At 39.6% G+C, this 16922-nt stretch overlaps 1 protein-coding gene across 5 annotated transcripts in view; it reads right to left on the bottom strand.

Annotated features, from left to right (window-relative positions):
- Positions 1-16922, bottom strand: part of LOC126253108 (heat shock factor protein) — a 152085-nt gene that overhangs the window by 91520 nt on the left and 43643 nt on the right. For 2 of the 5 annotated variants that reach the window (XM_049954216.1, XM_049954218.1), the window contains exons 3-8: positions 10641-10765; positions 6231-6437; positions 5999-6151; positions 5815-5927; positions 5436-5735; positions 4216-4554 (exon numbers count right to left, since the gene is read on the bottom strand). In XM_049954216.1, coding sequence (XP_049810173.1) covers positions 4216-4554; positions 5436-5735; positions 5815-5927; positions 5999-6151; positions 6231-6437; positions 10641-10765 — 1237 coding nt within the window. The remainder of the gene's footprint in view (positions 1-4215; positions 4555-5435; positions 5736-5814; positions 5928-5998; positions 6152-6230; positions 6438-10640; positions 10766-16922) is intronic. The other 3 variants (XM_049954220.1, XM_049954219.1, XM_049954217.1) reach the window with 2 other exon arrangements.

Here is a 16922-nt window from a genome sequence, read left to right on the forward strand (position 1 = left end):
GTGGAAAAATATTAGGAATTTCGGGTGAGTGTCTACAAATTTCGAAAAGGGATGTTTCAGAGAGACTGGATGAGCAGTGTAATGGTCAAGGAGGAAGCCTCACATCCTAAAGGTTGTGGGTTCAAACCTCATCAGTGGGTTGGAAAATTTTTATTTTTTATCTTTATTAAAATGACTTTCATCATTATTTTAAACCAATTAATTGGTTTAAATGTAATTTTTTATTTCCACTGCTTTGTCATGTCAATTAAATTTTTTCATTTACTCTAATTTTTCTTCCTATCACCCTTTTTCGACTTGGAATCTTTGTTCATGAGATTTTAATTACTATTGTGCATTCACTTACATTAATTTCTACCATTTTAACATCCTATATTTTTGTCCTCATTAATGCATTAGTTATTTCTGTTCCTCATTTTGCTTGAATTTTGAATTATTTGTCATCCCCTTTTTTGATTAAATCTTCATTTGCATTATTTCATCCATAGAGCAATAGTAATTTATTAAAAATGAATTTTTGACACTACTACATAGTCAATATAAACAGGTTTTCTCTTCTTTTATTTTATAACTAATACTTCGGCAGTTTCAAATGTTTCAGTATCATGACCGATAAATAAAAAAAATTAAATTCAAATGCACAAAGATTCCAAATTGAAAAACAATGATGGAAGAAAAATGAGAGCAGTTGAGAAAATTAATACAGTGATTAAAATGATCTGACAAATAAATATAAATAAAAAAAAATACATTTACCCCAATTACCTGGATGAAAAATTGCCACAGTATTAAGATAATGATCTAAAAATACAAAATTTCAAAGTACCTGACAAGATTTGAACACACTACTTTTTGGAAGTGAGGCTTGTACCTTGGCCATTAATCTGCATAACCTGGCTAATGTGACAAGGAAATAGAAATAAAAAACTACACTCACCCCATTTAATTGGATAAAGAATAGCCAAGCTGAATAAAAAATAGCCAAGGTATTTAGATAATGATTTAAAAAAAAAATTCAAAGTATCTGACGTTATTAGAATCCACTATCGTTTGCATTGATGTCTGAACCTTGACCATTACACTGCACTACTATACACTGCACTACCAGTCTGTTAAACATACCTTTTTTTAAAGTTAAAGAGCATCACAATATTCTGAAATTCATTTTGACAATTACTCTCAAACTAGGACCCACCAGGGTGAATGGCTACAGGGTGTGATATTTGGGACCTTGATTTAATCACCGTATAGATGATTTCAAAAAGTTAATCCCACCACTGGGAACCTCTCCTTGTGAGCATCATGGAATCAAAGCAATGCTTCAATGTAAAACTTGTCAGCAATATTTTTCAACAATTATTTTTTATCCGTCCTTGACAGTGCATCTAACTTTTTGTCCATGGACACTACCACCTTCTTTCTCTTTAATGTCATTTTACACTCGCAACAAAAGGGGACAATATAGTACTGTACAGATAATGCCAACTTGTTAACTGAAAAATTGTCAGGATATGTGTAAGGTGATTGGGTGAACTTAAATTTAATGATTCTGGGCATATATTGTTGCCACTATTGATCTTGAGTATCAATCAAACACTGTCCAGCTACTGTCCTATTAAGGAAAATGCTATGGGTCAATCAGATCCCGATAAATGAGTTTCCACAATACAACAAAATTAGGCTATAAATAAAGGTCATTAAATATAGATCAGAAGTTCAGGTGGGGAAGAAAATTGACTTTGTGACTTTCTCTCCTCCAAAGAAAACATTTAAATATTCAATATAATCAATTTACAGAAACCACATAATCACAAACCAATAAATCGGGTGTTTAGAGCGATTTGAACCCCACTTCTCTTGAAAGTGACATCTGTGTGCTAAACGCTGTGTCATGTCGCTGTCAAAGATATTAGAAATGGATGTAAAGGAATTAACACATGCAGTTCCAAAACTGAAGACATTGGTGAGGAAAGAGGAATGGTTTGAGCTAACAGAGAAAATTAGTACACATGATGTGAAATGAGGAATATCATCCCCACTATACTCCCCACCCTTCCCATGATGGTCTTTTACTGTCCACCCAACCTAAACAATCTCACTGTCTGTCTCTACACTAACCCTGCTTTCAACTCATTGCCTCATGGCTCATCTCTCTGTAACAGATCTAGGTGCAAGATCTGTTCCACACATCGTACATACCACCACCACCACCACCAGCTTCAGCCCTGGCAGGCATCTCCCAGCCCTGTTGCAGGTATCCCACACCCCCTCACAACCAACTAAAGGCAGGGTCATCTGTGAAAGCAGCCATGTGATCTACCAACTTAGCTACAACCACTGTGCTACATTCTACATGGGTATGACAACGAACAAGCTGCCTGTCCACATGAATGGCCATTGTCAAACTGTGGCCAAGAGACAGCTGGATGACCCACCTGCTCAGCATGCCTCTCAACACGTTGTACTTCATGTTAACGACTGCTTCACACAGCCTGCGCCACCTGAATTTTTCCCACCGACACCAACTCGTCTGAACTGTGTAAGCTGGAACTCTCTCTTCACAATATCGTTCATTCCCATAACCAGTTTCAACCTCTGGCATTCTGTGTCCTTCAGCTGCTTATTCCCTTCCCTGCTTCCACTCCAGTACCACACATGCCACCTATCCTGCATAGTAGTTCCCCTTCTTTACTTCACTCCTCTCCTCTTTCTCCCTCCACCGACCCCCCCCCCCCTCCCCCTGCTCCCATCAGCACAGTTCCACCTAACAGCCCTAGTCGATCGCCACTACATCCATAGCCGTTCCTACAGGCAGTACCAGCATCTTCCCTCACCACTTCCTATGTATTGTGCTTGTGTGAAAGTGAGTGAGATTTCTGCATCTGATGAAGACTGTGGCATTCTAATCACTCATCCACTACTGCTGCTATTTTGACACTGATAACTCTTAAATGTAGCATCTGTATCAGTCTTCCCTTCTCATCCCACCCAGTAAGCCTCCCCTGACCCGGGGTTCCGGGTGACTCTCCTGAAGTGTACCCCTTTCCCTAAACCTCTCCAGTCCTTTTCCTTCACCCCTCTTCCTTCCCCTCCAACTCTTCTTGCCAGAAGAAGGAGCCACTGGCTCCAAAAGCTTGTAGAAGTTAAATCCTTTTGTGTGCATGTTCCCTTGCCACCGCTTGGTGAGTAGATTTTTTTTATCTACATGTTTATATTATATTATCATAATTGATTATTTTCATTGCTAAACATATTCATCTGATGGTTTGGAACAGTATTAGAATCTGGCCTCTTTCCTATAACAGTTCAATGTTCCACTAAGCACTCTGCCCTAATACTATGCAGAAAATACACAATATCTTAAAGTCAAAATCTTCTACCATCACTTTATAGCTGCCTAAATATCAATTACTATGTCCTCTCACTTGTCAGAAAAACCACTGGTTCATTATTATTTTAATGATTCTTTGGGACTAAGTGAGCATTAGCTACAGAGTCATGGAAGGTACCAACTGGTAAATAATAGAACGATATCTTTTCAATTAAAGAAATGGTTGCTTTCAAGAGCATTAACATGAAGCAAAGAATATTTTTTTCACACAATAGCAAACACATTTTCAGCAGTGCTTTTCACATAAATTCTTGAAACATCTATTTCCCACTGTCCATTCTGTCCTACAAATTTGTACCTGAAAGATACACAAAATGGTGTGTTTCTTTTCAGATTAAAAAAAAAAAGAATGCCTCTTGGACATAAGGTCTTAAGAGCAGAGATGAGTGGAAAGAATCAGTCACAGCCTAAACAAAGAAAGCATTCCAGTACTTATCTGTGATGGTTTATACGAAATCACAAAAAAACTAAATTAGGATGACTGGAAAGATGCAATTCCATAACATAACAACTGTGCCAGGTCACACAGTATAAGCTAGAAGAGAGAAACTTAGTATTTACATATTACTTATGCTGAAACTGAATGAAAACTACACTATTGCAATTTTTTAATTAAAAAAAATGAGGAAAAGAACATATTTACACTGCCACAAATAATTAAAGTCACATAATTGCATTTTTAGTGTCTGTAATTACTGGAAGAGGCTAGAACGCTCCTCGTGAATTTACAAATATAAAAAGCTACTGGAATTACAGGAGCTTAACATGAATACATTATATTAGAAATAAAAAAAACATTTGCAAGTAACTCAAAATAACCGCACCTGTTAATAAAATTCTCAGATGCATTGTTGCCAGCACATGCAAGAGTCAAGTTCGCTTCTCCATTTGAAGCACTGGATGGTGGCACTTTGTCAATATTCAAAGGCTCACTTGGAACAAATGTTTTGCAATCTGATGATCCTAATGTATCAGTCTCAGTCTCAGTCTTTGCTACTGCTGCAGCAGCTGCTGCTGCATTGCTAATAGCAGAAATAGCAGCATCATTTGCAGCCACCAAAGATATCTCAATGTCATCTGTTCCACTTTTTGGTATTGTCTTCCCACTATTTTCATATACGTAGGTGTTTACTTTGTCATTAACTCTCTCCAGTGTAACGGACCTAAAGAATAAAATAAACTACGATCACTCTTAAGATAAAGACTAAGGCTTAAGTTAAGGAAATAATTACCGTAGATAACCACTGAAAAATACACTTCAAAGAAATGAGGCACATTTCTTCAATGCCACCATTCACTGCCTTATAAAACAAAAACTCCAACTCTGAAGTGTATAAGATTCACACATGACTGGATACTGGAGTTGGAGAGGAAGAAAACTGATGATCTCTATTGACTAAATTTAAGATCAAATTTTACTGGCCCACAGTGGTAATCCAGAATTGGTTTTTATTGTTCCCATGGTGTCTGGTGTCAGTTAGGATATGGTCAGTTTCTTGTGTATCTTCCACAGAAGTGTTTGTGGCTGCCTCATGAGCTCAGTCTATTCGTTCACTAGCTACTGCTGGCAGCCACGAGAATGGATCCCTTAAACCATCATTGTAGTTAGTGGAGGACTTCACTATCTCAGTCATCTCTCGTACAGTGGTCAAAACCTTTTACAATATTTTACAAGATGAGATGAACTCTGGCCCTGAAAGCCTACAAATTTTCTTGGGACTTTAGCGGACAAGAGAATCCCCTAGATATGAACATTTGAACTCATCCCTTCTTCTGTCAGTGTACACTGAGCCTCAACATTCTTGCTACATATCTGAGATGTATGTTGGCTTGTATTTCTCCCTTACATACGACAGATAGCATGTGGTCAAATTTCTGTACTAGTATGAAGCCTTACTACAAGTTTTTATAACTGCAAGTATTATCAACATGAAAAACATAATTTTTACAACACTACCTTTACTACTCATGGCACAAAAAGAGACATTCTTTAGAAAAAAAAACTTATCTGATATTTTCATTTGTGGTGTATTGATGTGCTTACCTGTCAAGTTGATATTTCTTCTGAGGTACAGTTTTATGCTTAAGATTATTCAGCAGTTTACTTTTGCGCTTCTTTGCCTTTGAACTTTCTATTTTCACTTTTGATTTCTGTGTTTTTGATACATTTTCTGTCAAATTATCTGTTTCAGAAACTGATATCAGAATTTCAGGATTTAATGGATATTCTTCAGCCAGTTCTAACAGTACATCAGGATCTTCCAATGTAGAGTTTCTCGTGTTCTGAGTTTTCTCTGCAGGAGATGCTGGACTATGCACTTCACCAATTTCAGCACTGCATAGACTGAAATTATTAGCTTCTATGAAACTCAATATTATATGCAATCAAAAAAATACACAAGTTTGGAAAACTGAACACTTACTTTGATGCTAGGAAATCATTGTTAGGCATGTCTTCCGTAACTGTTCCACAGTCGTCCAGCAGTTCTGTTGGATCTAATTCATGAATGACTGGCCCAGTAGGAGAGTGATTATCCTACATAAAAGAAACATAAGTACAACAAAGATATGCTAGCAGAAGAGAGAATTTTTCAGTGGCACACTTACTGTAACAGAATTCATTTCTGAAGTGTCTTCGCTCAGCTTGGGTGACTTGCTTGGTCGATTTGTGATATCATTGAGCATAAGGGGGTAATGCCTCTTCACTCCAATGCCTCCATTTCGTGATGACTGCACCATTGATACGAGGAACTGAATTAACTGTAAGTGACAGACACATGTAAGTCTATGTACAAATGACCTTGAGCTTTACGTAAAGCTTACATCAGTAATCTCCAACCTTGTTCACAATTTGTTGCTGTTTCATGTGTTTTTGTCTTAATACAGCCACTTCCCTCCACAGAACTTCATTTTCTCTTTTCATTGCAGCAAGTTGAGAATCCAAAGTGTCCTGACGTCCTTTCATATTTTTAACTTCATTTAAAACCTTATTTACAAGTTCTGGCTTTGTTCCCGAACGGCCATCTTCTGTTTTGTTAACAGGTATCTGTAAATAATATATTGCCAGCTGATAACAATCAATCATTACAGCATTTAAAAAAAGTGAACTTCCAGTTAGTTCCTGTCCGCTCTTCACAGCTTCACACAGCACCTTTAGACTACTACAAAACATTATTATGAATTTCATTCTTCCATTTTGTTGTATATATTGTGTCAAGAAATAATATTCAAACACTCCATTTTTGATGCAAGTTAACAAACCACTCAGAGAAGAAAGTTTCTGTTTATTACGAAAACAATAGTGCCCTATACTAACAAGCACTTGCACTTTTGAAGTTCTTAATATTTTCGTGAATTACTATGGTAAATAATATAGATTCATTCAAAAGTAACTGCAAAACTCAAACAATAAACACTGGCCAGAGAAATGATAAACACCTTGACGACACTTCTACAACCACTGTTTATAAAGGTATGTACTATTCTGTAGGTTTTGTTTTCAACATACTTACAGCAGAAATGAAAAATTTGAATGACAATTGCAGTGACGCATACACTTACTTTCAAATGGCTGCGCATTCGGCAGTGCTATATCCTCCACACATGGCACCTCAGTCTTGTGTGTGTGTGTGTGTGTGTGTGTGTGTGTGTGTGTGTGTGTGTGTGACCACCTTCAGAGCCCACCCCGGATCCAGGATTTGATCAGGAGGAATTGCTTTGTTTCCACATTGATATTGCCGAACAGCAGATGGCTGACGGTTTTCCTGTAACATCAGCATTATCACCAAAGCCGATGCCTGAGGTCAACATGGAAACAATCCAGGTGCCCTGGTGTTACCGTATGATTTGACATGGGAAGATGTGTGCAGAATGTGTCTGCACCCAAAGCACTTCCGGCCATATGCTCCCGTTGCAGCATGCCACCTTAGCCAGGGACCAGCAAATGAGGACAGCATGGATGTCTCAATAATCCATGACCACCCTAAGAAAGAAGGAATGCAGTGATGTGTGGGCATACTTTCAAAAAGCCACGCTTCCATGGAATAAAGTTGTGTTCAGTCTACTGGTTGTGTTCAACTTACCGCATTTACTCGAATCTAAGCCGCACTCGAATCTAAGCCGCACCTAAAAAATGAGACTCGAAATAAAGAAAAAAAAAATTTTCCCGAATCTAAGCCGCACCTGAAATTTGAGACTCGAAATTCAAGGACACAGAAAAGTTTTAGGCCGCACCTCCAAATCGAAACAAAGTTGGTCCATTGTAATATGAGACACAATTTAGGTCGAATGAATGACGATACACCTACAGTAGTTTGGTTCGAGTTGTAAGCTTAGCAGTTAAGCTTTTCCAGGTAACCCTTGCTATGCGTCAGGTGCTCCGTCCGTATTTATACGGGTACCCTTCCTTTTTCATGTGCTTCGTCTGGTTTGAATCAATTGCTTATTTTGCTTTGATCTGATAAGTGCAGTTTTCTTTGTTATATGTGTTTACGTCACTCTAAGCTGAAAATGCATTACTGTGCTGTGTCATGCATTGTTTGTCGCATTCTTATAGTGTGTGTTTACGGCCTGTCGCAGCTCGCAGCATGGCTTGCTTTTGTGCACGCTACCTCCGCTTAAAAAAAAAAAGAGAGAGAGAGAGAGAGAGAGAGAGAGGAATCGTCTCATTAGCGAAACAACGGCAAGAGACTGCTATTTGTTGTTACTTACACTGCTGCTTTCGTTGATAATGATCAACAAGAACTAAATAATAGACTGCGTATGATACAACATGTTCTGAACGAGAGTTAGGCGAAAATTTTTCTCCGTTTGAAAATCTTTGCGGCCGCTTCTTTAGTACATCAAATTCTGCACAGAAATTCGAGTCATCTTAGATTTAAAAATCTAGTCAGTTGCCGTGCTTCATTACTGACTGTATCACTATTAGGCATAAGAATAATACGAATATAAACATGACACGATACGTATATTCTTCCGCGTTTGTTGTTGTCTCACTCTAGTTTCGTAGTTTATTAGGCAGACAGGATTTAAATCAGATAGCAGCAAACACGAAAGAATATATGGCAAAATGTTTATGTTCGTATTATTCTTATGGCGAAGAGAATACTGAATGTGATTCACATTTCATCAGGTTCCTATTAGCAACCATCTCTTTTCACAGGTAGGAAAAAATTCAGAACGTAGAGTTGGCCATATTGACAAACATCCCAAACAGTCTTGCCAGTCGGCTTTTCGTAGTACATTGAAATTCTGCTACATTCGAAGATGAACAATACGGAATTTGTATTTACTTCGTTGGATAATGTATGAAAATGTAGTGGTTGAAACTCGGGGCGGAGAAAAAAAAGCTCGTCTTCCACCTTTTTTTTAAATTTATTTACTGACGCAGTATTTATCTTTGTGCCTACAAAGCATGCCTGTGTAGCGCTACATATATTCGACAGCAGAAGTTAGTTGTGGCGGCACCTACCAACATTTTTCAGAACTTCCGCTTGCTTTGCACTCGATTCTAAGCCGCAGGTGGTTTTTCGGGTTACAAAAACCGGAAAAAAGGTGCGGCTTAGATTCGAGTAAATACGGTATACAAGGTGCGGCTTGGATTCGAGTAAATACGGTATACCAAATTCAACACAAATCACATATTTTGAACTATCAAACATGGGAAAATCCAGGATGGAGTGTAACAATATTAAGACAAGGATAGTTGCTACTCACCATACAGCGGGAATGCTGAACTACAAATAGGCAAACAAAAAGACTGTCAGAAAGTGAGCATTCAGCCAACAAAACCTTAATCGAAAATGGAACACACACACACACACACACACACACACACACACACACACACACACACACGACAAGCCAGACTGCAAGTAGCAGTGCATGATGGGAGAGGCAACCAAGTGTTGGGTGTAGATAGGAGTTGGAGACAATGAAAAACATTTTTCATCTCAATGACTGCTTCACAGCTTGCACCATCTGGATCTTTCCCACCAGCACCAGCTTTTCTAATTTGCGCAGGTGGGAACTCTTCCTGCAGTAAATCCTATGTTCCCGTAACCCTCCTGGCCTCAACCTCCGTTAGTCATTTTCCTTACCCATCTACCCCACTCCCTCTTCCCATTCCAGCACTACACAGCCCTCTATTCCACCAACACACCCTCAGTCTTTTTACTTCTCTCCTTTTCTGTCCCCCCCCCCCCCCCCCCCAATCTCTGCCCTCCGTCTAACCTTCCGACTGCACCCAGTTGTCCCACCCTCGCTCCACCTTATCCCTGTACACTCCCACAAGCAGCATTACTTTAACATTTCTGCCCCCCCCCCCCCCCCAGTTAACTCTCACATCATGTGCTGCTGCCCACAGTCTGGCTTTGCCAGCTAGAGACTGTGGTCGTTTGTGTGTGGGTGGGTGGGGGAGGGGGGGGGGGGCATGTTATGTTTATGTGAGTGTGTATGTAGTCTATTTTCAATGAAGGCCTTATTGGGTGAAAACTCACTTTCTGACTGTCTTTTTGTTGTGCCTATCTGCAACTCAGTATATCTGCTGTATGGTGAGTAGTAACTATTCTTTTCATAACATTGTTATATTTGCCTCCTTTGGCACACTTATTTTATTGTGGACAGGAATTTGTTGCAGTAATTGAGAGCCTTGTATGGTGAAGTACTGCTGTATACAGTACAGTAAATGTTTATTTCTCTAATTTTTATAGTCCTCTCCATTACTTTTAAATTTTATCAGTTTTTCGTGAATCATGTAGTGATTCATTCCACATAACTCTGGCTATCTTTGTTCTCACAGAACCTGACGAATTTACGGATAAATAAATGAGAAATTAAATTACTAAGCTACCTAACACTGTAACCTGCTGCTACATGAAGAAATGATAGTGAAACATATGTAAGTGGTTGTTAAACCAATGAAACTGCTACCCTTCCTGAATTCTTGATCAAGACGGGTTCCAAGACTCAGTCTTTCAGGTCACCTTCATATATATCTTTTTTCAAGTGAGGGAGAATGGCCAGAAAATAAAAAAAATTACATTGCCTTATTTGTAATTCATCAATGTGATTTCTGCACTATGCCTTCAGCTTCTGAATCTACTTCTAATTCATCCATATGCAATTCAGTCACAGAAGAAGCAAGTATAAAGCAAAAGCAGTACAAGCCTTAGTTTTTTTTCAGTTCCTGACTCAACTGAATATAGTGATCTATTCTAAACACAATTATTCTACAAAATAATGTACTTACCTTCCTTTTAATGTGCTCCAACAGGTAAGGATGACCCATTAGGAAACACTGATGTGCAAATTCCATCTCGTCTTTATCAACTTTCAAACCACCACTTTCAATTGACACAACTTTATGGAAACCATCTGTAACAAGAACAAGGTAAGACAGAAAAATAAATTATTTGCTCCTGCTGCTGTAAGTCTTAGACCACAAGGAACATTAGTAACATCACTTCAAGCTAATTTAATTATGCTTTCAATATCAAAAAGCAAGCAATTTTTGTACAATGGATAGTGGGTGTTGATAAATTAAAGCAATTTTTGGGAGATTTATTAAATAAATTTTAGTGCAGTGAGAGTGCAAACATTAAGCCATGTCCACATTAAGATGTGCAGCACCATTGCAAAAAATGTAATCAAGTGGTCGTAGGTACACAAAATAGTTCCAGTATGTGCACATCACATCTGTAAAAATGGAAGATGAAAATTGCAAGTGTTGTTTTCATAGTTGTTTATCAGCAGCTGGAGTAGGAAAAACATAGAAAATGTCATCTGGGGACGACGCCAATGCCAAAAAGTTGGAAGAAAGTTTTGATAAGTTGGCGAACGCGGGCACAGAGCCATTAGGCTATGAGGTGCTCCAGGGAAGGGTGCTGCTTATGCCACTGTAGAGCTTGTCGAAGCTCCTTAGTTGCTTCAGCGACTTCCGGCGGCCACGAAGGGACTGCCTTACACCTCGGGCAACCTAAAGAGTGAAGGATCGCATTTTCTGCCGCAGAAAAGATCGTTGTAGTTACCTGCTCAACCACCACATTGATGTTACCACGTGGGGGAGATTCAATAGGAACAGGAGAGGTGAAAACGTCCCAGTCTGCCTTGTTTATAGCCCATCTGATCAGGAATCTGTGGGCCTGACGCCGGGGCAGTGACAGGAAGATGGGGAAGTGGTCACTACCACACAGGTCATAATGTGCTCTCCAGAGGATAGATGGGAGAAGGCCAGGACTGCAAACCAAAAAGATCACTGGCCGAATATGTGCCATGTGCCACACTTAGATGTGTGGCGGCCCCAGTATTTAAGAGGCAGAGGCCGAGCTGTGACAGTAAATTTTCGACATCTCTGCCTTGACCAGTGAGAACTGTGCCACCCCACGAGGGGTTATGAGCGTTAAAATCTCCCTAAAGTAGGAAAGGTTTAGGAAGTTGATCAATCAGTGCTGCCAATGTGTTCAGGGGTACTGCGCCATCTGGAGGAAGATATATGTTGCAGATAGTTATTTCCTGCGTCGTCCTTATCCTGACAGATACAGCTTTAAGAGGGGTTTGAAGGGGCACAGGTTCACAGCATACTGACTTCAGGACATAGACACAAACTCCACCTGACACACTATTATAGTCGCTATGGTTCTTGTAATATCCCCTACAGCTGCGGAGGGCAATGCAGAAAGCAGGAGTAAAGCTTAACAATTGCCGAACCTCAGCCAGGTGATGGAAAAAGCCACCACAATTCCACTGGAGGATGACGTTACTGTGAGGCTGGGAAGGCATGAAGCACGCAAAGAAGCAGGTTATGCTTCAGGGTCACTTGCTGTCGGTTCAGGGTCTTGTACTCCATGACTTTCTGCTCCTTTTGGGGTACTGAGCAGTCTGGCGAGCAGGGGGAGTGGTGCTCTCCACAGTTGATGCAAGTGGAAGGTGGCGCACATGGAGTATCTGGGTGCAGTGGACGTGCGCAGTCTCGACATGTGGTACTGAAAGTGCAGCGGGAAGACATGTGCCCGAACTTCCAGCATTTAAAACACCACATAAGGGGAGGGACGTATGGTTTAATGTCACAGCAGTAAACCATCACCTTGACCTTTTCAGGCAATGAATCACCCTCAAAGGCCAAGATGAAGGCACTCTGTTGTCTTTGAGTTCCCTGTAAATGTGCCGGATGAAATGAACACCCCGTCGTTCCAAATTGGCATGGGGCTCGTCGTCAGACTGCAAGAGGGAGGTCACGATGGAAAATAATCCCCTGGGCCATGTTGAAGCTTTTATGGGGAGTGACGAAAAAAGGAATATCACCCAGCTTGTCACAGGCGAGTAACGCTCGGGATGGGGCTGGGGATGATGTCTGAATCAAGACTGCGCTGTTTCGCATCTTGGACACCACTGTCACTTCACCAAACTTATCCTCAAGTTGTTCAACGAAAAACTGAGGCTTCGTAGGTAGGAAACAGCCCCCATCCAGGGTGTATACGCGGACAAGGAAAAAAAAATTCCCGGATTTCCTGGTTAAAAATACACTTTCTCCCGGGTGAAAATACGTTTTTTCCCTTATCAATCCTTTGAATGGTTATGGTTTTATACACCAGCGTAGAATTCCGACACTTTAGAAAATTAAAAATCAGGGAAAAAGACAAGTTTTGGAAATATCTTTGATGTGCAGGAACATGTACACTGCGTATTTTCGTATTATGAAAGTATACATTGGAATTCCACCAAACACCACATGTTACTTTCCAAATAATTGAAATCGAGATTGTGATGCGCTTTTGTAAGCCAGTCATAGCTCAAGTCACGTGATCCTGCCAGCCGATGACAGTGGATATTCAGAGCATAGGACACGTGATGTAGTTGGCCAACAACAACATCACTGTTAAGTAGCAAGAACACACAAACAGGGAAAGTTAATAGTTTAAATTAATATACATAGCGTTGCTATAAGAAAAGAAAAGCTTCCACATATAATACTGGTCTCTAAGGTTAATAAGCTGCAAGAGAAGCTAAGCTTTCACATATAATGTTAATCTTTTTTGCGCATGTTACACTTTAAGATATATCACATAAGAAATTCATGGTACATTCTTGCACATAGTTCAATTTATGTAAAAGGATATTTACTTTGAAATTAACGCTTTTCAAACCACCATTCACAATATTTTCCCATTTCAGCAGTTGCCAGAGAGCGCAGATAACACGTGACACCACACTTGCGCAGCTATCATGACGTAGGAAGCCCGTATGTACGTACGTGTAAAACATTGAAAGATCATACATTAGTCATAAAAGAAACAAGACGTCAGAGGATACTCCTAGAGCATCGGAATTTCGCGACCCATATAAAAATGTGCACATTTAGAGTGCATATTTAAAGTGCACATTTGTACGTCCAGATTCCCAATGGAGTAGAACTTGACCTGATATTAAGCTTTTCAGTGTGGTTTTCGGGGTGTAAATTTTCATGGGGCACTAGTATTATATTATGTTTGGTTCTTTATTATGGCATAATGCCATATGTGCCAGAAGATGAAAACATGCACTTGAAATGCAGCGAACAGTTGAAACTAGCCAGTACTGTGGAATTAAACATTTTGCTTCAAATACATTGACTGCCTCTGCGGAAATGGTTAAAAAGAGTCAAAATTCTTTAGCAAAAAAACAAAAATAACTTCACTGTTAAGGCGATTAATGCTTGACTGTCAGGAAGGTGGAAATAAAATAAAATCTGAAACTAAAAACATATGTCAGCCTTCCGAAATTATGTGAATGTATTTTAATTCACTTGATAGCTCCAGGCCACAGATATCCGTTTTGTTTTCATTTGGCATGAGAGTAAATGAAGAGGAAACAGCAAAATCACTGAATGTAAACACTGGTCACATGGAGACTGCTCTGCGTATCAGCTCCAGATCTATGGTATTACCGGGGAGGGAAAAAAAAATTTAAAATCGAATTTTCAAAAATATCTTCGTCTTGTAGCGCACATCTTTCTGAAAAGTGTGAAACACAAAACATATGTGTTCGAGGAAATGTAAGAGATATTATTTGGTCTTAAGTGTGCCAAAGTGCAGTGCCACGCCTCTTCATAAAGCATTCTTCTATCACACGTCACTGTATTTCGCTCTGTGGAAATGAAACGTGTATATTTTGTAATGAATGTCATCAAACTATATTCAGGACAGTGGAAACTGAAATGTCCTGTGGTTCCTCTCCTGCTCCCAGTCGGCCGGCTTGACAGCCTGGCTCCCCCCCCCCCCTTTTTTTACCCTTGCAATTAATAGCGGATGGTATTATTTATAATCGGGAGAACAAGAACTCTTTAAGAAAATTTGCACTCTTTATTGCCTATTAGCTAATAACTTGCTGTTTTGTGTGACATAAAATTAAATATAGGATACATAAAACCAATAAAGACGAGACAAGCAAGAAAGTACAAATTTCTTCAATCTTTAGCTCCTAGCATTTTTCTCTCTCTAATCTTGCTACAGCTTTACACAGAGTTATTTCCTTTCTGCGAAAGAATCTATTACCTCATTAAAGTTCGTCAAACGTTTTGCTACATGAAAAATCAATATGTTGTTATCTAATACTGAAAAAGCTGTTAACACAAATAATACCCATGGCTGGTGTGGTTTCTCAATCTGATTGAAACTATTTTGTCACCGTCTGCTAGATAAAACAAAACAGGCCTTTCTAATATTGCAGCAATTTTATAACACACACACCAAATAAACGAGACTGTTTTGGCACAAATGGCCATTCTTATAACACGACAGATTTCACGAAGTACCAATATCAAATGCCTCTTAGGCCTACTACAAGCAAAAAGCTTTATGTTAGGAAATAGTTTCATATTTCATTCATACGCACCAGTTTCTCAAGCATGAGATCGAAAAGCACTATTACAAAATTTTTATATAAGTTTGGAATCATCTTATTCTTCCATAATTTGTGTGATGTCCCCGTTTCTTCTCCTTCCTCGTTCTAACAATCTTGTCATCACCAATTCTGTAGCTATTCCTGCCATTGTCAAAATTAGTTCGCCGATTAACTCCACTAACCCTGCCAGAATCACAGGTTTATTTTCCGGTTAGGCATTATTACGTGTCCGTACAACACGTTTTCCGTATTACTTCCAGAATAGAACTTAAGCGGCTGCTAGCCGGGGACTGTACAACTGGTCCTTACTAGTGTAGTGATCTGGCCAAAAATTTTCTGTCAAAATTTCACTTTCTTGGATACACCGAGAAGGTAATAAGTAATCTTTCTCAACTGTTATTCCTGTCAGTCGTTTATTTCCATTCTGGTAGTCTGAATCTATGGATTTTGCTAGTAATTATAAAAATGCTGATCATTCGCAGACCCTATCATCCACATAATCAGACAGTGATTGGCATGCATCTGTTGGGCTTTACTCTGCTCAGCTCATATAGCCCCGTCCCGTTTTGTCTGTGGAAAGTTTATTTCCACATGCGATGGAGATTCTCCTGACAGAGACATCACATACACTATGCAAGCATTCAAAAATCAACTTACGATTCATTCAGATATCAACTTAAAGTGTGTTCAAAAACCAACAGGGAAGCGTTTCAAAATCATATGAATAATCGATAGACAAACTTGCGCTGGATGCTAGGCGCTTCGTGAAGTAAGTTTTTTTTCTTCAAGAACATGAATTTGGGGCCCCCTTTTCTGGTAGCATCTAGCTGCTTGCTGTGACTGCTTGCACTGCACAGCCCAGCCAACAGCCACATTCCTGTAGCCAGAAGCGGGAGAATCTACTACTCAAATGCGACTCAACTGTGCATGTGCATGAGCCCGCTCGTAACTGCTAAAGCGAGTCTAATGTAAACAGTTGTGACTTCATGCTCATCAGACGCAATTTGTTCTTATGGAGCATTGCATAGTCTTCCTAAAGCATTTGACACAATTTGCTGTTGCCAGACGCTTGCATGAGCATTGTGTGTCATTGTATATGCTGCACTTCCTTTACAAATTTAGTTATTTTAGTTTTTTTCTCTCATTTATCATTTATGTTTTATTGTTGAAGTACTATTCTGCAGTAGCGGGATACAGTAATATCCTTTGTTAGAGTATCGGTTCTTACCAGTCAAAATTCAAAAAATTTAACTGAAAACTAAAACAATGAAATATTCTCGAAATTCTAAAAAATTCCTGGGATTTTCCGCATTTTCTCCCAGATAAAAACATTCCCAGGTTTTTCATGGATCTCCCAGTTGTCCCAGCTCGTATACACCCTGCCATCGGTTCTGCTGCAGACTAAAAACTGAGGCAAATACGACTCTCTTTGTTCTGTAGCTCTACGTTCCTCCAATGGTGCAGCGAGGGAGGGAAATGATTTAGGGTCATACCTGTCGGCATTGTAGTCTATCTTGCCCTTCTTAGAGACTACTGGTGCCATACGGTTACCAGCAAGAGATGACTTAGTTCACTTCATTGGGGTTCATCTGCCCTGATGCCACCAACTTCGATCAGGGGCTCTCCCCATGGGCGCCACCCAGCCACAGCAAAG

Source organism: Schistocerca nitens, chromosome 4 (assembly GCF_023898315.1).
Source record: "Schistocerca nitens isolate TAMUIC-IGC-003100 chromosome 4, iqSchNite1.1, whole genome shotgun sequence".
NCBI classification, from domain to species: domain Eukaryota; kingdom Metazoa; phylum Arthropoda; class Insecta; order Orthoptera; family Acrididae; genus Schistocerca; species Schistocerca nitens.